Source organism: Nyctibius grandis, chromosome 4, assembly GCF_013368605.1.
Source record: "Nyctibius grandis isolate bNycGra1 chromosome 4, bNycGra1.pri, whole genome shotgun sequence".
In the NCBI taxonomy this organism is placed as follows: Eukaryota; Metazoa; Chordata; class Aves; order Nyctibiiformes; family Nyctibiidae; genus Nyctibius; species Nyctibius grandis.
The window spans coordinates 79,456,032-79,481,541 of NC_090661.1; the positions used below are offsets into that span (position 1 = coordinate 79,456,032).

General features: G+C 38.7%; 1 protein-coding gene across 12 annotated transcripts in view; it reads left to right on the forward strand.

Moving 5' to 3' along the window:
- KCNMA1 (potassium calcium-activated channel subfamily M alpha 1) overlaps window positions 1–25,510 on the forward strand; it is a 554,299-nt gene that overhangs the window by 502,446 nt on the left and 26,343 nt on the right. For all 12 annotated transcript variants that reach the window (XR_011047946.1, XM_068398028.1, XM_068398027.1 and 9 more), the window contains one exon: window positions 944–1,136. Coding sequence is in view for 11 of the 12 variants with exons in the window: in XM_068398028.1 (XP_068254129.1) it covers window positions 944–1,136 (193 nt within the window). In the remaining variant the exon portion in view is untranslated. The remainder of the gene's footprint in view (window positions 1–943; window positions 1,137–25,510) is intronic.

Sequence of the window (25,510 nt, forward strand, 5' to 3'; positions counted from 1 at the left end):
CAGCTTAGTCTCCTCATCGTCATTAGTGTCTTTGGGTACCAAACCATGTAAGGCAGCGGTGCAGAATCTAGTTTCCATAAAAAATCTTTTTTTTTTCCTGGACCTTGCAGCCCCTGTGACATAGATTTAATATTCAGTAACTAGAGATGTGGACTGTTGGATGTGAAAGGCCAGTGTTATCTTCAAACAAAACATAGTGGGTTAAGTGTCATGCCTTGGTTGTGTTAACTATGAAAAAAAATCCACGGACTGCCACAACATTTCATTTTAATTATTGCATTCTCTGATTCAGAATTGTGGAAGCAGGGAATGTTGCATGAGTTGTGCCCATTAAGATAAAGTCTTGTTTCTGTTTCAAAGGGTTTAATCACACGACTTTGAAGATCAGTGTGTTTTCCTTCTAGAAGCAACAAAAACATGCACTGAAAAGGATTAACCTTTTCTGTGTGTTGCTTCAGGTAGAAAAAAACAGCTTTATCCTGATTGCATTTCAAATGTGTAGGACACATAATGCTTTCCTGTTCAAATGGCTGCTCTTTTGCCCAAGACCATTGTGACTTGGTAGTAGATAAATAGACGTTTAAAACACACCCCTTGTTATATTCAGAGAGCCAGAGGTTACCACATGATAGCAACTTAAATCAAGACAATTTCAAGTCGTGGATGAGATGTAGAATGCTGGCATTATTCCTGTTTCTTGTTTGTTAGCAATAGCTTGACTGAGTATTGAGACTGAACCTAAAATGCTGCCATCAGCACCAACTACCCTTTAGATTAGCACACATCTCCTATTCCCTGGCACATAGTTAGACCAGCTTAATGTCAGAGCATAAAAAAGATACTTGTTAAATAATTTCCCAAAGCTCCTTCTCAATCTTTAATTTGTTTTTCTTTTTTTTCTCTCCTGTCCTCCCCACCCCCCTTATTTTTCTCGGTGCCGAAGGGTACGCCATTAAGTCGGGCTGATTTAAGGGCTGTCAACATCAACCTCTGCGACATGTGCGTTATCTTGTCAGCCAATCAGAATAATATTGATGATGCTTCGCTGCAGGACAAGGAATGCATCTTGGCGTCACTCAACATCAAATCTATGCAGTTTGATGACAGCATTGGGGTCTTGCAGGCTAATTCCCAAGGTAAGGACTGCCCTATAATACTTCTCTGCAGTGCCTACAGGGGACAGGACCTGGCAGGAAGAATATCCCTCACTCAGTAATTCAAAGAGCCCTACATCAGCTTGCTTGACAGTTAAACCTGCTGATTGGTATGATGGCTTTTAAAGGGACAGTCACGTAATTTCTCTGCTACATCACAAAGCACATCTTGCAGAGGAAAAATGAACGAATGTGAAACTGGCATTTTTTCTCTTTTTTAAATTTTCCTAAAAGCATGTAAAAAAACCACTGCTTGTTCACCGTGCCCTGCTCTGTGGCTTTCTTACCAGGGCAGTTGCTGGTAAGATATAGCCACAGATGACTCATGCTCACTTTGGAATACCTGAAGCCTCTGTCTAACAGGATTTCTTTTTTATGTAAAACACATTTGAGCTACAGAGAAAAAGAGCTGAGTAACACAAGTCAAAAAGTAAGATAAAAAGAACAAGAATTTTAAATTGTGTTTACAGTTCCTATGCCTCCTTGCTCAAAAAGCCACTTAGAATTAACTCAAAGCTGATTTCTTCCTGTGGTTTGACATGTACTCATCCCATTTAAGAACATTGAACAAAATCCTTCAGTCTTTGCTGAGAGTAGAGGACTGATTCATAGGTTGCCAAAGGCTATTTTGCACCAACTGTGCCTGTGCAAAGCAGCTGCAAAGCAGTCATAAGCACGCTGGCAAAGACCGTCCATGTAAAAACAATCATCTTTCCATCCCTAAAGGGTCTTGCAGCTTATGCAGCTGAAGTCTACCTTTGATAAACCTATTAAGTGGTGCAGTAAACACTCCCTATGGATCTAGCCCTGCTATAAATGTAGGTGTAGAAAGGATAGTGCTTTGGTCTGCAATTTCCCCATTAGCCTGACCTGGAGATAGTTTTCCCTCAAGGACTGTGAGAACTAAGATTAAGTTCAGTTTTTCCTCTATACACTCTAATCAGGAGATACGAATTATGAGCCAAAAATCAAAGACAGTGATATAACTTCTTGAATATGGAAACTTCTTGCATGTGGAAAACTCTTTCTCAGAATCAGCAATAAAATTGTGGAATTTAATACTGCAATTAAATTGTACCAGGAAACGAAAAGTTTGACATTTTCAAAGTCAGGTTGGATAGTTCTCTGGATAACAAGTAGATTTAGAGAAGAGGAGGAAGGAAGTGTTTTTTCAATCACATGCGTGTTTGAAGTTTCAAATCTGTTTGGAAACAGTACAACTCCAAATATTTTAGAGTTCTTCCCTTAAAAATTTGTGAGACTGACTTACTCACACTATGATAACTTATAGTCATGATTAGGAAATTCATTGCAGAAGTGGAAGACAGGCATGCAAGTTCCTTGTTTTGCTGATTTAGACCTGGGATTTGAAATTTTGCATCTCAAAACCAAATGTGTACTTTCACTGCCAGGCTATTGGCTATTCTTTGGTGGGTCTCTCTCAGTCTACTATCACACATGTAATTAAAATCATCAAGAAATAGAATCTGTTTATCTCACCCCTTTCCCCCCTTCCTTCCTGTTCTTGAGCACAGGCAGTCTGAGAAAATTTCCTTTTTCAGCCTTTACTCAGAGGTTAGTGATATTTCCAACACTTGGCTGTTATATTTTACCTCTGGGCGTACACTGGATCTTAGACCATCCCTGAATGAAGATGGAAAAAACTAGCAATATAACAGTCTTGTGCACCACATGAACACCTGTCATTTTTTACTCTTCATCCTTGGGAGGTATTCAAGACCTGACTGCATAAAGCCCTGAAGAACCTGATCTGACCTCATAGCTGACCCTGCTCTGAGCATGAAATCAGACTAGAGACCCACGGATGTCCCTTCCAGCCTGAATTGTTCTATAATATCCAGGATGCTGCTAAAGCATAGCCCCTATAGGTCAGGAAGTGTAGACTGGGGCCGCGGTCGAAATCCCTTCATCCCTATTCAATGCTGCTGATGCAGAGAAGCAGAGGCACAATAGGCTAGCACATACTTAGAAATTTTGGACATTTCTTCAGGTAAATATCAGTCTGCCTGTAAAAAAAAAAGGTGAACCTTTCTGTAGCTTTTCTGGGGAAACAGGGCATAATATAAGGAAGGTAACCAGCAGCCTATTTTAGTTGGGAGCACTGATTAGAGAGGGGTTCTTCTAAAACCGGTTGCTTCAGAAAATAATTATCTTCCCAGTAAATTCTCTGCTTATGGTATCTACAACTCCTGAATTGGTTGCATTTCTTTCAGGACAGTAAATTGTCTTTAAAGACCTTGAATACAATGGTTGGACTGTCAGAAACAATTAGATCACAAGCTTTACTGGAAATTCTATCTAATGTGACATTTTTGTCTATGAAATGCAGCTTTAACGTATGGTGAACACAACTATCATGACAATTACATAAACCAGGTGATTCAACTTTTGCAGCATACTAGAACCACCTCACAGCTCCTTACTAGCAACTAAGTACCTTTATTTACAGAGCGAGCTGTCATTTTATTTTTGCGTAAACACATTTGTGTATTATTTGACTGACTTATTCTTAACACATTAGCTGGTACAAACCTTAAGTATTGCCAGTCTGAATTTTTCTAGATCTGAATGTATGATTTTGAATTAAGACATTCCTCACCAACAGCATCCCTTGAAAGAGCGTTCTGGCCTGTTCTTTTATGTGACTCCTATTACTGATCATAGGAAACACTGACAGTAGAAAATATGAGTGTGTGGAAGAATGTCAGTTGACCTGTGACAGGGTGTTGAAAAGAGAAGAAACAAAACAATATGTGAACAGCCTGAGAACATATGGGCTAAACTGTGAGATTTTTGGTGGGCGAATTAACAGTGTAATCTCACCCTAGCTATTCTAAGTAATAAGCTAGTGTAATTCTGTAGTCACTAAGCAGTGGAATCTCATATGAAAACCTGATATATAATTTATGTTTATGCCTCTGAAAAAGAAAAAAATTACAATAATTTAATTGATAGATTATTGAATGCACAAGGATCTCTCCAGTTTTTATTTGTGATTATTTCAACCCAGTGTCAGACAAAAGATGATACCAGTACAAGAAGTGTGCCCTAAAAAGCAGGTGGCAAATTTATTTAACCATCAGATAAGCTATAATCACTGGCCAGTGCTGAAGTACGGGGCCATATCTATAACTCCTTTTTTCTAAGTTAGTAGCAGAAAAAGAACCCACAAATTTGGGAATTTCATTCCCTTTTCCCCAAAGCCTCACCCTCATCACCTACTTGAACACCAAAATCACTTCCAGCCCTAGGCATATAAACATTCATCACTAGCCAGCCTTCTGTATCCATCCAAACATGCCTTTTCCAACCAGGGCTGTAACATTGCACTAACAACTGAACCCAGGTGCAATCTGAAAGGAAAGGCCTTGTAGAAGGAGCGGGAGGGTGGATATAAGACAGCAAACCTTCTTGATAGGGAAAGTTCTGTAACAATAGGGACACCAGTTCCCAATGGATTAAGTTAACTACTGAAAGAAAGTCAACTGAATTAATCTGGTTTATATCAACAAGGGATTTTCTCATCACTAGTCCAAGATGAACTTAATACGCACACACCAGTTCTCATGCAGGAACAAAGACCTGTTAGTGTCTCCTCATACTGTTAAAATATTCCCAGAGTTTTGGTCTGGGTAGCATTAATTATCTGAACCTTTCTATAAGTAGTGTGACAACACTTTTGTCCTCTGGTCTGCCTGAGGCTTAACTGATCCTCCCAGAATTGCATCTTAACCAACTGGAGTGCACTGCCTTGACCTCCTGAAGAAGAAAAAAAATGCTCACAGTTCCAAGGCACAGAATAAAAGTGTATATTCTAGACCAGAGCTACAAAGGACCAAGAGCAGATGACAGGAAACTAAGTTGTCAAATCTATGTTCATCATCAACTGTCTAGCAACATATGACCAAACACGTGACTACACAGAACTGTGAATGGAAACAAGGTGCCTTCCCTAGAAGGAAAAGCTTACTAACTGTTCCGGAAGGATTTGCTGGTCTTCTTTCCATAAAGTGTGTGATTTTACTCAAAAAGGACAAGAAACTCTTTCAAATTGGACCTGTGTTGTTGAAAGCCTTCATGTTGAAAGCATTCTCATGGCTGTCTGCATTGAATGTTTCAAAGCTGACTGGGCAACTCCTTAGGCTCGTTAGAGATCAGGGGTGCAGACTCTAATGTCATGAATATGAGCTTTTGGAACTCATCAGGGCCGTTTGTTGCTTTTGGGAGACCTAGATTCCAAGGTCAGAAAGGCCAAAGTGTATCCCCACTGAAGCTGCAGCAAACTGTCGCTTTCATTAAGATATCTCAGTGTGTGAGATACAAAATGCTGTAAAGTGGAAGTTTGGCCTAACTCTTCACAAAATGCCTCATAAACTCAGTCAGTTGTCTTATTTGTGACAAGTGAAGTCCTGTTTTTGTCTTGCAGTTTCTCCTATAGATGTTGACTCTTCCTAGAAATGTTAATAAAGAGATATGTTTGTGGTGGAGAAAAAAAGTCACCCTCGGGTACTGGAGATTTGGTTTTATTGTTCCTTGATCCTTCCTGATTCTCATTCTGTCCCCTCAAATGCAAAGTGAGATTATTTTATCAAGTATTTTGGAGAAAAGACCGAAGAATATTAGACCCGTGTTACACATTTGTGCTCCCTAGCCATAACATTTTTCCAAAGCACCCAGGAAGATTGAGTCTGGGATGGGCTCTGCCTTGGCAGTTACGTTGGGAGAGCTCCACTAATTCTCCTTTCCCTCATTCTGTTGACCTTTCCATCCTTTCTTCTTCAAGTAGCATCTATTGACTTTTCCCATTTAGTTTTTCATGTTTCTTGTGTTTTCTTTCAGAGTCTTATATTGTGGGAATTTTACTTGTTATTTTACCCACCAGATGAACAGGACCCAACACAAAATATTTTTCTTCAGTTGTAACTAAAACTGCCATTTGGCTTTCTTCCCAAAAAACAGAAAGACAATTATACTTAACTGTTCAGAGATTTATAAATACTGTACCAGAGTAGCCTCTGGCTAGTGATTTCAGATATCCGACTCAATAATTTTCTTTTATTGGGTAGTGATTTAGATCTTATTTTGAGTCCTATATAATAAGAGCAGTACATATCATTAAAAAACACTAAACAATAAAGACTCCAAGCAGGTCTGAAGTACAGAAAGGGGAGGCTGTATAGTAACATTTTTTCTATGGACATTACAAGACAGATCACAGTACAGCAGGGCAGATGTATTTCAGCACAGTAACAATTGCAGCTGTTTTCTGAATGACTTCAACTTACGAGAATTTTCCCTAGGAACACCATTTCAACACATGAGACATCTTTTTAAGGCCTCCATTTACAGTTCTTGTAATAGATCCTCCAACAAGAAAGAATAAAGAGAAAAAAATAAAGAGGGGATTAACTCCTGGGTAATACATCTCATACATCATGGCAGGACTCTTCTGGAGAAAATCCTATAAAAACAAGTAAACATACTCAGAATTTTACACGCTGACTTTCAAGTGTAACAGATTACACAAGCTAAAATAACCTTGTACAAGTTTAGTTTCATTTGATCCAGTTCCTTTAAAAATCACTTGTGGCTTCATCATCATTTTTTGTTGGAGCTGGCTTAAATTTCGATTGAAAGGACAAAAATGGTTAGCCACTGAGTTTCATTACATCTATTTCACAATCTGTTGATTAAGTCTTAAATTGTTGCGATTTTTGATGGACTTAGTCTCACAATCTGCTGCAAGAAATTTCCTATTAAAACGAATTTCAGATCTACATTCCATTGTGTTTGCAGGTAATATATTCTTTTTCACCTCTACCAATCAATAATTCTTGATTGTTTTATCTCTAAAATGCTAGCAAAAGAGAGAGAACAACAATAGTATTATCAGGATTAGAAATGAGAGAAAATTCTTAAAGAAGGGGAAAGGATAAATACTGTCTGAAATGCTTGGTTAGCAAAGGTTTTGTGTCACTTTCAGAGATAACTGTATTGTAGTGCTGTTAGAGATGTTTATTTTAAGTTCAAAACAATAGTTTTATTCCTGAAAGAGGGTGTTTTTGTGAATGTTGAATCTTATTTCTCTTATTTTATAGTCACAAGATAAAGTTTTTAAGTGAAGATTTCAGAATACAGGGTTTGATAATCATAGACGCAGTTACTTTTTAGGCTGTTATGGAATTCAATATGCTGTGGCAACTCCAGCACTGTTTCCTATGTTTAATTTGTTATATTACATGAAAATGTAGAAATAAAGAGCTTTACTTTCAAATACAGAAAATCAAACTCTACTTAAGCCAGCTAAATTACTTAAGCCAGCTAAATAATTTCAGAGTTTAAGGAGTTACTTAACCTCCTTAGGAAGCATATAAGTAAATGTAGAATATTAAAGGTAGATGCAATATTAAAAATAAATAAATGAGTAGTGCTGTCAAAAAGTGAAAGACTTGGGGTAATTTTTTTAAGTGTCATAAATTGAACTTAAAACACTTAAGTGTTTTAAGTGAACTATGACACTAACTTTAATCTTTTAAACACTTCCTGTGTGTCTCTGCAAATCAATGTGATTTAAGCTGCAGAATGCTTGTTATACTTAAAGATAGTTCATAATTTCCTAAATCACATAGATGGTCTGAAAAATTTTCTCCTACAAAATATCAATCCTACCAGTCACATTTGCAAAAATGGCAAGTATTTTGCATTGACATCAGGGTTATTGGTTTGTAAGGATTGATAGTTTAATGTAGGGGTTACACCTGATTAAGGATGTTTTTATGCAGTGTGTTTCTGAATGCTACTTGTATTTTTGCTAGCATCAGTTGTAAATGACAAAAATAATAATCCAATTAACAAAATTTTCTACTTGTTTGGTTGTTTATTGTTTAACTAACTGAATTTTGAAATGTTTGCTGTAGTTCAGTTTCATTATTATTTTTCAAAGCAAAGGCTGACCATCCTAAGTAATGAAGTTAATAACTGAAAAATGAGATAAGGGTATCCTAACTTGCCAGCACGTCCCACATCACCATTTGCTCACAAAAAAAAATACTATTTTTGAAGATTAGGTCACTGTGATAAATAACGTTTTTGCAACATGCACATAATTTCTTATCATGCTGAACCAGATGGATCAGCTGATAGCCGTTATTTATTTTATGGTAGCACACCAGAGCTCTAGATGGGATTAAGAGCTTGTTGTCATAGTCCTGATATATACAAGAATAAAATATGGCCTGTGCCCTGGCAAGTTTACAGTCTGATGCCTTGCTTGTTCCAAAACTTAAGTTATGTGCTCAATGTTATACAGGTTAATAAATCTCTCTGACTTCCATGGAACTATCCACCTGTGTAAAGTTAGATTGTGTGCAAGTCCTTGCAAGATTTGGACTTAAATAAACTAAAGAGGCTGGGTGGGAGAGAGGCTATTCACTTAACTTTGTTTCCTGTGCTATAGAAGCCATCTATGTTAGGACCTTGCTAGCCTTCCAGCCTTCACAAGAAAGCCTTGACAGAAAAGTTCCCACCCAGCACTGTTTGCATTTCTTGTATTTTCCTTGCAGCTGGGTGCTAACTTGAGCTGCTGGAACCTAGGCACACAGAGAACAGTTTACTGTCTCTCTCAAAGTTTTCCTAGGAAGACAGAAAAACTATTAAGAAAAGAGGTTTTCAATTCTGTTGCTTATAAACTAAAAATGTGTTGGGGAATGGCTGGAGAGACGCATTTCTTTGACACAATATCCCTATATTTGAGAAATGCTGTAATGTCCTAGCCCAAATACCTTCAAGCTTTCACAATTGTGTTTTCCTCCTCTGCTTTCAAGACACCTTCTGCTTCAGCCAGAGAAAGATAAGGCCAGGCAAAGGAGGTAGATAGTACAGTACATCAAGCACATGATTTCGTACTTAAACTATAAATATATTTAACCGTCCCAAGACTGTTATAAATTCCTGGTGACTCTATTTTATTATTATTTGCTGTTCAACATCTTGAAAGCAAACCCCCTGTTATGAAGGTGTACTATTTTGTGCATTTCTGATGCTGAGGAATAAAAAAAAAAAAACCTGCGCTTTTTATGAGCATTAATTATACACCAGGCAAGGAAGCAATTGCCTCTATGTTATGAAATATTAAATCAAAATGCTTCCTGTTCCCAGATGTCCCAGAGATAAATACAGCAGTATTTTGAAGCCCCACTTGGAGCTGTTTTGCCTGCAAATTTATAGTTTTGTCTCCACTTTCAGAAAACCCTGTTTTATGTGAAGTATAGCACTCTTGGTAGTTTTTAAGGAGCAAACTCCTCTGGAGCTGCCTATGTAGGCAACAACTCTTATGTAAATTGCACACAAGGGATCTGAAGTTGAAAGGCTCCTTTAAGATGACAAATGGGTTGAAAGTGTTATTGTCTTTGATTGCATGCCTTACATCATCTGTATGTAGGAATAAGAGAACTATACTTTATCTTTAGCCATTTTATAAATATTTAAGTCCTTACAGTTGCCTAAAGATATTAAAGCATATTTTACAGTAGTTGGAATATAAATATTATATATAGCACAAGATACCAAAGTAGTTTAATGAATTCATAATTTTCTGTTCACTTTTATTGGAATGTGTTTTATGTTCCAAAACTTCCATTTAAAGAATAAGAGACCATTCTGCTCCCTGACAAGATGCGAGCCAATAGTGAATGTTATCAAGGTTGCTTTAAATGATGATATGGGACTTCAGTTAGCAAGAAGAAAGGGATCATGGGTATTAGAATGTACTACACCAATCTCTGTGTTTTAACTTTAAAAAAAGTCCTTTTGAAGAAAACCCTTTGTTTTTTAAGTCTTTAAGAAAGAGTAAGGTGTTTTGCTTCTCTGTCTCCGTATTTTTTGAGTTAATTGCAGAAGGAGATGCATATCTAGATCCAATTATACAACAGTAATTTTTTAAAAATTTGAAGTTTAGTATAAAGGTCTGCATTTCATGGCCCCTTGAATACGAAGCTGTGTTGAGGTTATAATTGTGAATCTTTCAAATTCCCATCAAATAAAAAGAATTATTTTCGAAATTTCAGAGGGTTTCACTATTTCCCAGTAGGAGTCCATGCTGGGTAATGCTTGCTAATTACCCACAACAAAAGTAGACACACAATGCTGGTAAATTACCTGACCCTTTGCATTTTAATGTGACAACAAGGATTTCATGAACTGATGTTGTTTCAGTGGTTAATGGTGTCAGCAATGTTGTAATTGTAGGCTGAGGCACATTAGCTGCAGAACCACATGTAGGAAGGGTTTCTCTCAACAGGCTCTTTGGAGAATAGAACAGGGGTATTATCATTAAGCCTATGTCATTTGCATGCTGCTAATCACTTACTTTATTATCTTATGTATCCATTGTCTTTCTTTAATTGCTCTTTAAATGAAAATTAAAAATAGTTCTAATGCCCACGATAGTTATGATAGCATCTTGATTATGAAGGTAACTTCAAGAAAATGGAACATATAGATAATATATTACAGGATTACAAGATAGTTTGAAAGTTATATACCATAGCTGGCAGCCTCGTGAGCATAATTCTGGTATCTTTCTTTGCTTCGGTATGTATTGTTTGTTTAATAAATGGTTATTTATATGCATAAAGGTGGTTGGTTTTTTTAAAGGATATACATGAATTCAGAGATCAATGTCACTGTTTTGCTTTAGTGTGGAAGAGTGTCAATATCCAGCAGATTCCACAAGTCTAATAATGTTACAGGAGAAAGCTAGATTTTAGTTCTTTGTTCTTTCCAGTTAAATCCTAGCCTGTGATATCCATTGTAGTAAAGCAGAATCTAACACCTGCTAGTGAGTTGCAAAACTTCAACAGCTTTAGGGTAAAACTTACAAAATAGTTGGCATTCTTTTTCCAAGACAGACCTGTTGATTTTTAAGTTGACATGGTTAAATCTGAGGCAGCCCAGGCTTTCCATAATAGGCACTCTCTAAAAACTTGGTATCTCCTGGTTATCAAGAACATTCCAAACCTTTCAGCATCTGCAGAGTTGGATATGCAGGCTGAACTGGGGCACTGCCTTCATTTGAGCATCAATACTGCTATGCCCCTAATAATGTATTTTTGCAGCTTTTCTTTTTAACATCTGAAGAAACCAAACCTGAAAAACTAAATCTGTGCATTTTACAAACAGTATGGTAGGGTTTTTTATTGAAGGAAGAAGAGTAAACTTTGTTCTTGACTAGTTATTGTGATTTATTTTTATTCAACAGACCCCAGTAAGATTATGTTTACTGAGAATTTTCGTACTGACTTATTTGGATACAAGGTTAAGATTATATAAAATTTCTCTAATGTCATAGGAATACCTGATCATTTGCAAACTTTACGTAGAGCTCTGAAGTAGATCTTACAAAAGTGTAACTGAGATGGGACCTTTCATATCGATTTGAGGTTTGGTTGCTGTTTTAAATTTTATATTCAATTTTAGATGTCACATACTCTTAATACTAATACAGGAGTGTGATTACTGGTTAATAGTGAGAGGCAAAATCTCTCTACAGTGTAACAGCATGTCTATTTTCTGTAAGTTTGACTTTACCAAGGTTTTGCTTAAATGCATAGGCAGGTTTATAATGTTATGGGATGTCTTCATAGGATTTCCTATTTTTCTGCTAAATTCATGTCGGTTTGTTTGTTCTGTAACTTAGAAATGAGTCTCCCAAGTGAGGGCAAAGATATTTTTGAAAGAACTACTCCTCTAAAAAAAGAAGAGAGAAATTTCACTGAAATCAGACAGTGTCATATGGGTGCTGAGGAAAACCTTGGGGGAATTGTTTCATGTTTTCTTTGAGGACAGATGGATTGGATTAATAACACTATAATTATATGAGATATTCTTAAGAACAAATGTTCCATTAGTCACATGAGCTTACTCAAAAACAGTTTATGCTGTAACCAAAATTAAATTCATAAAAGGTACTTGAACTGTTTTCTTTAATATTAAGCTGTGTATTTTAGAAACTATATCTGTTGTAAACCTGCAATAATTTGTGAATTGTTGCTGTTCTAACTGTTCATGTATGAAGAAGATACTTCCTAGAATGGTAACTTCAAACTTTCAGAAAAAAAGTTCAGCTATATAAAAAGATCCCTATTGAAATGATTTATCTAATCTACCCTGGCTTGAAATCAGTGTTTGACAAGCTGCTTAAAATAATGTTTTGGTGAACTCTTTCTAACAGGACAAATATAAAAAAGATTTTTCCATATAACTCCAATTTAACAACCTTGCTATTTCCAGTGTCTGCCTAAGCAAACAGAAAAATGTCAGATACTCTGTTATAACCTAATTGATTTCATTGCCTGCCCCTTGCTACCACATCTTCTTTAGAGTTCATAAAAAAGGGATTTTAACGCAAAATCTTGGAAAAGGATTCCTTGAAGCGTGACATTCATGGAGTTTTTAAACACAGATTTGCAGTCTTATTTACAACATTTTCTTAGCCAGACATGTGGCATGTAAAGTAATGTTTCCATTCTCAATTCCTCTTGTTTATTTTTAGTGTCTAGCACGTACAGTAATTTTACTAAAAACTAATGAAAATTGCAGGCTTTTTGTTTTTAAATTTCATTATTAGATGCTGATGAGCCTAGTGTGAGACCTAAAATTCATGAAAGGGAAGAAATGTGCTTATCTTTTTTCTTGTCAAACAGTAGAGACCAAGGTGATAGCAATGTGGAAAGGACCTAGAGTGTTTCCTTCCAGGTGTTTATGAGAGGATGGACTGGGTGCTCTCTTGACTCGTTTCTCCATAGGACTTCCCTCACGTGAGTCAAAGCAGGAGCTACCCTTCAATAAGCAATGGGAAGTCTGTCAGAAGAAAAAGCTGGGGAAGTGTTTATGCAAAGTATCTTGTGATGCACATTTCAAAATACTCTCCCTGCAAGAGAGGGAAGTGATTCTGCTTACTTCCTTGAGAAGTGCAACCTTGCCTTTGTGTCTCCCAGGTTTCTCAACATTTGAGAACTTGATTATTATTAACTCTTCCATTAAATCTTCAATTCAATTCTTGAGTGACAATGTAAACTCTGTGTGTCTGGACATATTTTGAGTGAGACAGCTGTAGACTGAATTAAATAGACAAAGAGGGTGCTTCTTAAAATTTGGAATATATCGTGATAATTTTTTATTTTATGGCAATGTGCTTTGCAGTGTCAAATGTAAATAGGCCTTAAAATTTATCTGCAAATTTATATTTCAGATAGGCCCTGCCCAAAACCACGGATTCAAACTTCGCAAACTCTACCTCACTAGCTACAAAAATCCACATTGCAACTTGAATATTTATTCTTAGAATCCTATAAAATAATAAGAAATAGCCTAAAGACTCTTAGAAATATTCAAAAACCCTAGTTGAAAGGACAGCTATGTCCACTGATATTGGTACTAACGAAAATCAAACAAGGAAGTAAACATTTTATTTTTTATCAACCCATTTAACTCTCCAGTAAATAATAATGGATAGGAAAGTTAATGTATTGTTCAAGTGTTTATAGAAATTATGCCATTTTAAAATCCAACAGTAGTATTTAGATCATGAATGACAGTAAATAGCCAATATAATGCTGAAAACTGAAAAAAAACCTCTGCTTGCTGGATGTTTTCAGTATGACTGTACTGCACACTGGATACTACGGCATCTATTTTATGGTTGCCACTTAATTAAGTGTTCACTACTTAAAGAATACCACATTACCTTTTACTGTTATCATTGTCTTTACCAGCTTAGTTGCTAGTGTAATGGGTTTTGGATCCCATGTAAATAAAATAAACATGGAGCTGGTATAGAGCCACTTCTGCTGGTAGTTCTTTAAATATAAAAAGACATTTGAACTATGAGAGGCAGGCAAAACCCTTAAAGATTTTAGCAAAAACTCTAATAAAATAATATGAGTCATTCTATCATGATGATGAGTTACTTTTCTTTCTAAGATTAATATTAACTAAGAGGATAAAAACTGTGAGTCAAAATAGTGCAAACTTAGCAATGGAAAGTTCATCTTTTCTTAAAGGTAGGCAATACCTCACTGGTTTTGTGTATACTTTTCATTTTTTCTTGATACATTTGAACAAATGACCTGTTTGTTTACACTGGTGGCTGTATGCTTTGGATATCCTTCCCCCTAGAATGACCATCAGCGGCAAAAGTTGCTTTCTGGCTTCTTGATTCTGGATACTGTACTGATTGAAGCAGAGGTTCCCAAACTTTACAAATTGGGTACTACCGGTAGTATCACTGCTGTTCTTCAGGTAGTTGTGTCTTCACAACCTTAGATATTTTCAGTAGCTAATATATTGCTACTGGCACATCATTCAAGAATATGCAATTAGAGAGCTGTTTCGGATTTATCCTGATTCTGTAACTCTGCAATTTCTATTAAGATTATTTTTTTAATGTGAAAAAAGAGGAGTAGAAAGGAAAGGAAATCTTCATTGTCTGTTTGTTTCCAGTCAGGGTCAAGAGTAATTGCAATAAATTAGCCAATTTTAGTATTTGGTAGACCTATATTGAAACTGGAATATAATGTGGCATAATGTTTATGTGACATATAAAACAGGGATAATATACCAAGCTGAGCAGAGTATAGAGCTGGTTTGATGTGTTAGCCATTTCTGTGAACTTCCATTTCTTTTAATGGAAGTACTTTCTGGAGGTACTTACCTTCCTATTACTTTATTGTGCACTACAGGGATGGGTTTCATCCTGGCCAGTAATACCGATAATTCTGAAGTGCAAATAATTGTGCTGATGAGATGATGTATATGTTTTGAAAATATACTCCAAACCCTAGAATAGTGTTTCTTTATTCCTAGTTTGAATTGGGCACCATACGTTATTTGCAAGTTTCGGATTAAACTGCAGCAGGGATGTAGTAAGCTACCTCTTTGGATCAGGAGGATTTTGTTTGAAGTATACAAATATTCCTTAGGCAATTATCATTCCCCAAAGTGGTGACTGCACCTGGGTGCGAGTGACTTGTGCTTTCTGTCAAAAAGTTGGTTGATTTAGTGTTATGCAGACTGGCATAGTTAAAACAACTTGATACTCATTTTCACACATGATATCTACTAAGATGTCCTTAACAGACATGCTACCCTGAAGTTGTGTGTGTTACAGAAGGCAGTGTTTGAGTGACAAAGAGCATGACTGATTTTTTTCCCCTGTTTATGGTGTTCAAGTTGGAGTTCTGGTAAAAAATTTTGGCTTGCAGAGAATCTTTGTAGTGGTATGCTGAAAGCATGAATACCAGAAAGAAATTCTCTGTTAAGCCTCTCTTTAAAAAATATATTTATACATGAACCCCAAATCCACATTCCTTTACTCTGAGCATTTGATCAAGCCCTGAAGTTTTTAAAATACAAATTTAATCTTTGTGAATCACCTGCATACGGTCACTTGACTATGTGCTTTTATGCAACCTGTCCACTAAAATGTTGTGACAGGGTTTGGTGAAATCTGGCAGGATTGGACATGGGCACAATATGCTCTATAGTCAGCAGGCTTTGCCAAGAGTTGCTTTTTTACAATATGCAGTAAGACGGGAGAAGAGCTTTTGAATACTTGCAAATAGATTTGACTGCAGGAAATGTGCAGGAGGCCTATGGAGCATACCTGCCAGATAAATTAGAGGTGGTCTTGATCTGAATCCAACCTGTCTCAGAGCTCAGCTCTGGGAATCCAGTTCAGATTTCTTTGATAAAATGAGGCCTTCGCCTTCACAGTTAAATCTTTGGTCCCCAAGACAGCCTTGAATGTGGGGTTTTAGTTTTGACCCAGCCTATAGAGAACTTAATGACATTTTACCATAGGTTTCCAGCTCAGTTCCAGCTTGAGTAATTTACAAGTCTGCTGGCACTATTTAGCCCACACAGACCATGAAGTCGACCGTAAGTCCAAGTTGATGGAAAAACAATATTGCTAGAGCAGAGTGACAGATGTTGATTATCACAAAATGTCTGTTTAAGCATTTTGTATGGATCCATTTCCTCACTGCATACACCTGAAATTTATGTAGAAGTTACAAAGTAATTGTACTTAAAGATGTGGAATCATCTGCTAAAGAAATTGTTGGAATACATATTGCAAAAAATGACTGCTGTGGTTATTACTGTTGCTGCTCAGGGGAGCTATTCAGATGCCTCATTTATTGGAGCTTAATAGATTAAAAGTCCAAATTGAGTCTCATGATATAAACCTAATCAAACTCTAATCTGCATAATTTTCCCATAAGCAGCAATGGGAAATTTGTTTAATTTATGTTTCAGTAGTTGCCAATCATGTGTTGGACAGCATTGTTACTTTTATTTATCAAAATATTTTTATTGATTGCTTGCTATGACATCTGGCTTTGCTCTTCCATTTTCACTAAGGAAAAATTTACTTTATTTGATATGATGTAGGATATAATGACATAATGTAGAGTCTCGCCTAACATGCCTATATATCATTTTTAACCATGAGCTTTCCATTTTATTTGTAGTTATTGAACACCTGTCTCTGTGAACTAGGTAATATAGCTTGATTTATTTGATAAGTTTTATTCAGCATATTTATTTATTTTTGCCTGAGGTCTAAATATGCAAGGTTGATTAATGTTTAAACTGAAAAGAATTTGGCATCATTTTATAATAAATTCTTTTAGCTGCAAACCTGTGCTACACTTAGATGCTACCAACTTTGTGCCTTAGAAGTACTTACTGTAGAAAACTATTAAATGGTAAATGGAGAGTAGGGACAATTCAAAAATTAAATTTGTAATGAAGGTGACTAAAAACTACAGGAATTATAATTTCTGTTGTTGTTATGAATTTAAGTGTATTCTATAAAAAGTGGAGTGTTTTGGATAGCTTGCTTATCCACAAATTGCTGAATGAACATATTACTATTTCTTCCCTCTCTTTCCAAATATTTTATAGTTCTAGTGGTTCTTTCTGAACAAAATAAGAAAAAAAAAATGTCTGTGAGGAGTAGTCAAACTCTTCTCTAGCACCTGGACAATAGTATTAGGAGTAGGTGCTATACCTAGATGTGCAGTCCACCAGAGAGAATGAATAGTAACTTGCCACCAAGAGATAAATTTCCACTTGAAGAACAATGTGAGAGAATTAATTTCTTTCCCAACAGGAGTAGGCTTTGGAAAAGCAGGTTCATGACAACGGGGAGAGCGGGGGCGGGTATAGTAGATGAAAAACCAAAGATGACATTACAATTACAAAACAAAACAAGAAATTAATAAATCCAAAGCACATGGTATATTGCAAAGAGTTAAAATGTTCTCTGACCAATTTGCTGTCAGCATAAAATTAATGTGAAGACATCCCAAGCAATAGGGTAAGTGTGAAGTAGTTTGGAAACCATTGTCCTCTGCATTCTAGAAGTCCTTTGTATTTTACTATGTGTTGTCCTAGGTGTTTTCAATTAGAGAATTACCCAATCATTCCTCTGTTTCTGGAGATGGCTTAGAAAATAGATGCTTAAAGACAGCTACAAGATGGTGCTAGTGGCCTGTACCTTTTTCTTGTTGCACAATGAAGAACCTGCGGAGTGTCTCAGTTTAATATTTAATTTCCCTTCTTGATAGCCTAAAAGCCACAAGCAATTATCCTGGTTTGCTTGGCTGTAACCATTATACCTGTCTTCATGGCCCTCATAGGTTTCTGTGATTTATTCTTCTATGTGCCATACAGTGCTTTAAAAAATAAGAAATTATTTTCCTAAGTTTTACACTTTCAGAATTGTTTGCTTATGCACTAGAGACTGAATAAGAAGTCACTGGTGTACTCCTGGAGTACATTTTATTTTCCCAAGACAGATGTGTATAAAACAAGATGGCTGCATTGTATAACAGGAGTTCTAGTTCAACCTCGGCTTTACTGGCTGAAAAAAAAACCAGATAGGATATGTCAGGCCAAGGAAATCGGTAACCTAGACAAAAACTTGCTTAAAGCTTTACAAAATTGCTATAGCACTGAAAAAATAAGGATGAAGACTCAAAAAAAGGAAATTTAATTTTGTTTTCCTTTTACCAAATATAGAAATAAATTCAGTAAAATTGTGCTTGATTCCATTGAGAGCAAGAAGTTCTTGTCAGAGGAATACTGGCTAGGAATTTTTACTGTATACAGAAATAAATTTTCCATTCTAGCAGACATGAGAGAAGTGCTACGGCTAGAAATTATATATTATCTCACTTAAAGTGAGGAAAAGAGCAGGGAGAGGATATCAAGGCTATGCTCTGCAAAGCATTAGTAGAAAAAGCCCATTTGTTTTGGTAGGTTTGGGTTGTGTAAGCTTGTGGTGAACCTCGGCAGAGCTATGGTTTGGGTAATTACCACATGAGATCTTGTGAGAAAATCAGGCACTTTCAGATGGACTTCATCTTGATTTTTCGTGTGCATTTGATAGTGAAACTCAAAATGAGGCTTAAACTGTGAAAAGACTTGTCTAAGTACCTGTGAATAAAGCTTCTTAACTTATACATGATTCTGCACTGTGCTTAAAATATAACACTATTTCTAACATATTACGCTGTTCACAATTGAAAATGGAAACAAAGTGGTATCATTCAATGCTAGACCTGAAGATGATGAAATTCCAGTCCTGTTGATCTTTGTTTTTACATCTTAATCGTGCCTCACTAGAGCAGTGCAAGAACCAGTAGACCTATAAATCCTTTATACTTTCAGCATGTGGGACCGCTAACCCACCCAGAAATGACTCTCATGCTTTGGGAGCGGAAATTAACATCGATCCCACTGCCCTGTGCTTTTATTAGAGCTTTGATTTGGACATTTTCGCTATAGGTTTCTGTAATTCAACAGCATGGAAATGAACAGGCACTAGAGAAGAGACCTTACCTGGGAGGAAGACGGCAGCTTGTTCTCTGTAACATGTTTCTCAGCACTGAGTGCTCCAGGGGTTGTTCCAGTCCCAGAGCATTGGAGGATTGTTACAACTGCGTGAACCCACCGTAATCCAGGAGGAGATGGTTAGTGACCTGCTGTGCCAATTGGACACACACAACGCTGTGGGCCCGGATGGGATTCACCCCAGAGTAATGAAGGAACTGGCAGATGAACTTACCAAACCACTCTCTATTATCTACTGGCAGTCCTGGTTAACTGGAGAAGTTCCAGCTGACTGGAAATTAGCAAATGTAACGCCCATCTACAAGAAGGGCCGGAAGGATGATCCAGGGAACTACAGGCCTGTCAGCCTGACCTCGGTGCCAGGCAAGGTGATGGAACAGATCATCCTGAGTGCCATTACACGGCACATGCAGGACAATCGGGGCATCGGGGCCAGCCAACATGGATCCATGAAAGGCAGGGCCTGCTTGACCAACCTGATCTCTTTCTATGACAAAGTGACCTGCTTAGTAGATGAGGGCAGGGCTGTGGATGTCGTCTATCTAGACTTCAGTAAGGCATTCGACACTGTCTCCCACAGCATCCTCCTGGACAAACTGGCTGCCCGGGGCTTGGATGGGTGGACTCTTCAATGGGTTAAAAACTAGCTGGATGGCCAAGCCCAGAGAGTGGTGGTGAATGGGGCAAAGTCCAACTGGCGGCCGGTCACCAGCGATGTTCCCCAGGGCTCAGTTCTGGGGCCGGTGCTGTTCAGTATCTTTATAGATGATCTAGACGTAGGGATTGAGTGCACCCTCAGTAAATTTGCAGATGACACCAAGCTGGGTGGGAGTGTTGATCTGCTAGAGGGTAGGAAGGCCCTACAGAGGGATCTGGACAGGTTAGATAGATGGGCCAAGACCAACGGCATGAGGTTCAACAAGAACAAGTGCCGGGTCTTACACTTCGGCCATAACAACCCCATGCAGCACTACAGGCTGGGGAAAGAGTGGTTAGAAAGCGGCCCGGCGGAAAGAGACCTGGGGGTGCTGATCGACAGCCGGCTAAACATGAGCCAGCAGTGTGCCCAGGTGGCCAACAAGGCCAATGGCATCCTGGCCTCTCTTAGGAATAGTGTAGCCAGCCAGTCTAGGGAAGTGATCGTCCCTCTGTACTCGGCACCGGTGAGGCCACACCTTGAATACTGTGTCCAGTTCTGGGCCCCTCACTTCAAGAAAGATGTTGAGGTGTTGGAGCGAGTCCAGAGGAGGGCGACCAAGCTGGTGAAGGGTCTGGAGGGTATGACCTATGAGGAATGGCTGAGAGAGCTGGAGTTGTTTAGCCTGGAGGAAAGGAGGCTCCGAGGTGACCTTATTGCAGTCTACAACTACCTGAAGGGAGGTTGTAACGGAGTGGGAGTCGGCCTCTTCTCCCAGGCAACTAGCGATAGGACAAGAGGACACAGCCTCAAGCTTCGCCCGGGGAGGTTCAGGTTGGACATCAGGAAGAATTTCTTTTCAGAAAGGGTCATTAGACATTGGAACGGGCTGCCCAGGGAGGTGGTGGAGTCACCATCTCTGGATGTGTTTAAGAAAAGACTGGACATGGCACTTAGTGCCATGGTCTAGTTGACATGGTGGTTTCAGGGCAACGGTTGGACTCGATGATCCCAGAGGTCTCTTCCAACCTGGTTGATTCTGTGGTTCTGTGAACTGAGAAAGGTATCCTTCCTCACCCTTCGCTCTCTGTAGATTTAGTGTGGCCTGCGTTCAGGCCCAGAGCATCTCTGAAGACGCTGCAGTCTCTGAGAGAGCTAGGAGCCTACACAGTCATATCTGCTCTCCCACGTTCCTCTCCTTTTCCAGATTGCTTTAGAGGTAATCTCCAAGTGATTATTAGATCTTCAGGCACAAATTAAAGTAAAAGTGAGAACTGAAACCAGAATTTAGGATTCCAGGTTCTGGGGCCAAACTACATCTCTCTGTCTCAGACCACATGGGACATTGAAGCTAGAATTGTTTCTAAATTGAATGGCTGTAACAGATTCCCATGAATGTCAGCAGCTCTTTAGCTGCATGACTGCTGCTGAACTTTCCAGGTATACCCAAGTGGCTGTACTTTGGAGAATAACAGGTATAGTCTATCATTCAATTGAATTCACTGGAATATTAATGGACATTGTCAGCCAACAGTAGCAAAGGGATATAGCTGTGAAGTCCTTTTGTGAGACAATTATTTTTTTTTGTCTGGCTCTGTTTAATGAAAATCCTTGTCCCATATTCCTGCATGGTAACTTGTTGGGGGTGTGTTTGGCAGTTCACCATCTGTGTGTTATTCATATATGCTCAAAATATGATTGTTGTTTCATGCTTCTTAGATGAGCCAGAGCTAGTTAATAGTATGTATGCTTTTAAAATTACATTTTTGAGGACTCTAGTGCATATGTTGCCCAGTGAATCCCATGGCACCTTTCCCTAGAACAGCATTATTTAAAGTGTGCTATCAATTTACATGGCACTTTAATGACAAGGCCACAACCTTTAGGTCTGCCAAGTGGATTTTCAGTTTGGGAAACTGCATTCTGCCTGCATAGTGTTCCAGTTTAGTAAAAAATACATCTTTGAAAGGGAAGGGAGACAAAGAGGAAAGAAGCTGGGGGAAAGGGGAAGATCATAAAGGATCCATTATGATCCTTCAGAATAGAAGATATTTTATAAATGTAACATAAAAATCCAGTTTGAGAATATGCCCATCTGGGTCTCTGTGAAGTCAGTGGAACAGAAGCAGTGTGCATCCAAGAGCCAAATTTGTTTCTACATTAACATTCTACAGTAAACCTTTACTGGTTCATCAGCAAACTAAAAGGATATATTTTCTCCTATGTAGAGCATTGATGTCCTGCATTTCATGGGACATCACTCAGTGAAGTGAACTGCACAGGAACAAAAGCCAGTGGTTTATGGCCAGCACAATCAGCAGATCGCTTGGCCATCAGGCCAGTGGCTCCAAGTAACATGTAAGCAGGGCAAATGATAATTATTGCTGGTGCTTTCAGTGGGCAGAAGTCACTGTTAAGCCATGCCAGCATTCCTTAATTTTTGAGTTGATCACAGTGCCAATGTGGCTCCCAGAATACCTGCATGTTACTGCTGCGCTACAGTTAATACCCACTGAGTTCCTGAGAGGACCATACATCAGGCTGTCTTGGGAGGCACAGCTCTCGCAGAAGCCCGGTACTGCTCATCACTTTGTAGGTGGTGTTTTGTTAGGGACAAGGAGGGCTCATAGCCAGCTGGCCCTGCTGAGCTCTGAGTTGGGCAGCCCCTGGATCCCCACTAACTGTTGGAAAAAAGAGCTTGCCTTCTTGTGGGGAGAAAGTTTCCCTGAGGTTGTCCTTCCACAAAGATTAGAACATCTTAAAGAGGCAGGATCTTGCCTCTAATGCAATTGTTTGGTTGTTTCACCTACTTCTGTGAGCTGTAGTATCCCAGAAGGAGGTGGGAAATATTTCTTTGCACAGAATCAAGACGTTGAACCAACTGCTTTCTGCAGAGAACTGCAGGAGGCTCTAACTCCTTCAGAGCAGTTAGCTGAGTTAGGGCACAGGAGTCCCTGCCTCTCGAAGCGGGAGGCTGCTGCCGGGAGGGAAGCAGTGACTCCTGACTGCCAGTCACCACTGATTTTGAGTATATCAGGGGCCCAGAGCCTGTGTTCCTCTCAGAGGCAGGGTATATTTAATCCACTGTTTGGCAGCATCTTGTTTCAGAGAGCGACAGGAGCTTGCTACCTCCTGTTGGAAGTCCAAGCCATTCCCTCAGTTTGATGATGTGGTAGCCAATGGTTGTGGGTTGACCCTGGCTGGCAACTGAGCCCCTACCCAGTCTCTTGCTCACTTCCCCCCAGTGGGATGGGGGAGAGAAGCAGAAAGGCAAAAGTGAGAAAAAAACCTCATGGGTTGAGGTAAACAAAGTTTAATAAGTGAAGAGAAAAAAAAATCCAAAACAAACAAACCCCCAAAACCCAAGTGATCCACAGGCAATCACTCACCCAGTACAGCAATTTATTATCGGATGGAGTGGCTGCAGGAACTGATGTGTTTGTGCTGCACCTTACCTCCTAACTGTTCGCAAAGAGAATTCCCTTCTGCGGAAGCCCCCACCGGCACTGTATTTCCTTACGCAGGGACTGTGCTCAGGCTTGCACAAGCCATGTGAATTCTACTCTAGAGGCTGATCCTGTTAAGCAGTTGTAGCAACAGCTCCTTCAGTTGTTTGTTGAACAAGGAGACACTGTGGCTGTAAGATCACAACTACCAGCCCTGTTTTATGATTTTTATGAGCGTTAATGGAACAAGGTTTGGGGACTGAAGGAGAAAATGGAATATGAAAAGGAAAATTAAAAGAGGCTGTGAGGAAAGCATGTCATTTCTAAATGAATGCTCTGTGCAGAGGAATTGAATCTTTTCACAGCTGAAAATGGATCTTAAATCTGATGCCTTAGCTTGTTTCAGCTTCTGTAATGAAATAGAGTTTTCCTAATACCCTGTGACCTGAATTTCTCCCTGCTTTATGGGTGCTATTCCTTGACGTACAAACCTGTATTTTCTCAAGTCAGCATTTGATGATGGATGTCAAAATACAGGTCATGTATTATGCATATAGCATTACCGATTTAAGGTGTTTACTTGTCAAGTTGAAGAAATTCAGAAATGTCACATTCACTGAATCTGCACAGCTGTCACTTGTAGTTTTTCACGCCTTTAAATGAAAGTTCTGATAAAGCAGGTTAGTTTTCCTGCACTTTTTTTTTCCTCTCTTCTGGAGCTAAAAAATAGCCTATCTATAGAATTTACATTGTGACTTGGGAGCAGGAATGTGGCCTGAAGGTGTATGATGCCTTGTGACTCCAAACATAGGCACACAAAATCCGCAAGTACTCCAATTTTCCTTTCCTGAAAATATTCCAGGATTTTTATATTTTTAAAAAGTGGATTTTTATAAGTATCTGAATTAAGCACAGGCAGGGAAATTACATTGAGATAGCAGATATTTCTCACATCTTCCAAGACTATAGGACAAAAAATATTAAGGCATGAGTCTATTTTTCATTCAAGGAGAAAACAAAATCCCTTTAATATGCTTCCTGCATTTCAGACTGAATGCACTGTGTGTGCAGTGTGCAATTACAGAGCTCCTGACAGCCTGTGTCTAACAGAAATGACACATTTACTTCAAGCTTCTAACACCATCCTGGGAAGACAAATATTTGAAGGGTTAGAGAGGTGGCTACAAATAGCCTTCGATGGAGAGTGTGCGTGTGCATGCCTCTGTGTGCGTGCATGTTGCAGTAGAGGGAGGGCAAGAAGGACTTACACGTTTAGACGCAGTTATGCCAACTTTCTTCAATTTGCTTTAAGCTAGTAGGGAAATACTGTTGTGTTCTTCCCATCTGAAGAGCCTGATTCACTGAAAGATGTTTTGGGGAGTGCATCCTGAGATGGGGAGAGAAAAGCTTTCAGGAAAAAGGGAGAACCAGGGCCTCTAGGGATGCTCCCAGCAGTAGAACCCCTAGGGTGCCTGGGAACGAGATTAGTTTTCTCTGCTCTCAGATAAGCGAGTGTAAAAAGTCTTGCTGTTGCCGTTTCGACTTGTAATTCTGCAGAGGACCAAACTGGGCCTGCCACTTTAACTGCTCAAGGAGTCTACAGCTGCTTGAGCTTTTTTTAATGTAGTGTGACAAAAGCCATGTCTTGCCTTTCCTGTAGGTTAACAGAATGCAAGACTTAAACACCGGAGCCTGCTGCAGAAGGAGGTGTCACACTAATGCCCACCGGTCCTCAGATAGCATTCCCTCCCTTTGGAGTACCACTTCAAGTTGTGAGAGTGTCAAGGTTACCTCTAACTCGTGAGGTGGTGCCTGAAGGAACTCCATTAGACTCACTTTGTGAATCTGAGAAATCATAGGCTCTGCCACGCAGAAACAAGCCAAAGAGCCAACAGGGCTATCAGTCACAGTGCCAGACACAAGGAAACATCTGCAAACCCATACCAGTTGGGAATGTAACTCACTGTCACCATGCCAGTGTTATTGAATTAGTTTCAGCACAACGAGTAGTATTAAATGACCAACTGTTAACATTGTCTGTAAGAAATCTACTTTCTAAAGATTTTCTATGCACTGGTAATATTAAATGGAATTGCTTTGCTGTCTTAGGTTTGCCTATGGCGATGTTTTTATCTTGCAAGCCTGGTGAAGATACCACATCCACTTCTTTTCTCCTAAGGAATTTCTTCACAGACTTTTTACTCCCTTTTTACTTATCCTGTCCTTACAATCCTCATGTTGTATCTAGCTTTCATGTGATAGTCAGAAGGAAATTGATACCAGGTACCTTCTGGAGGGCTAAGTCTGTCTTTCTTCTCAGTGATTCTAGTTTT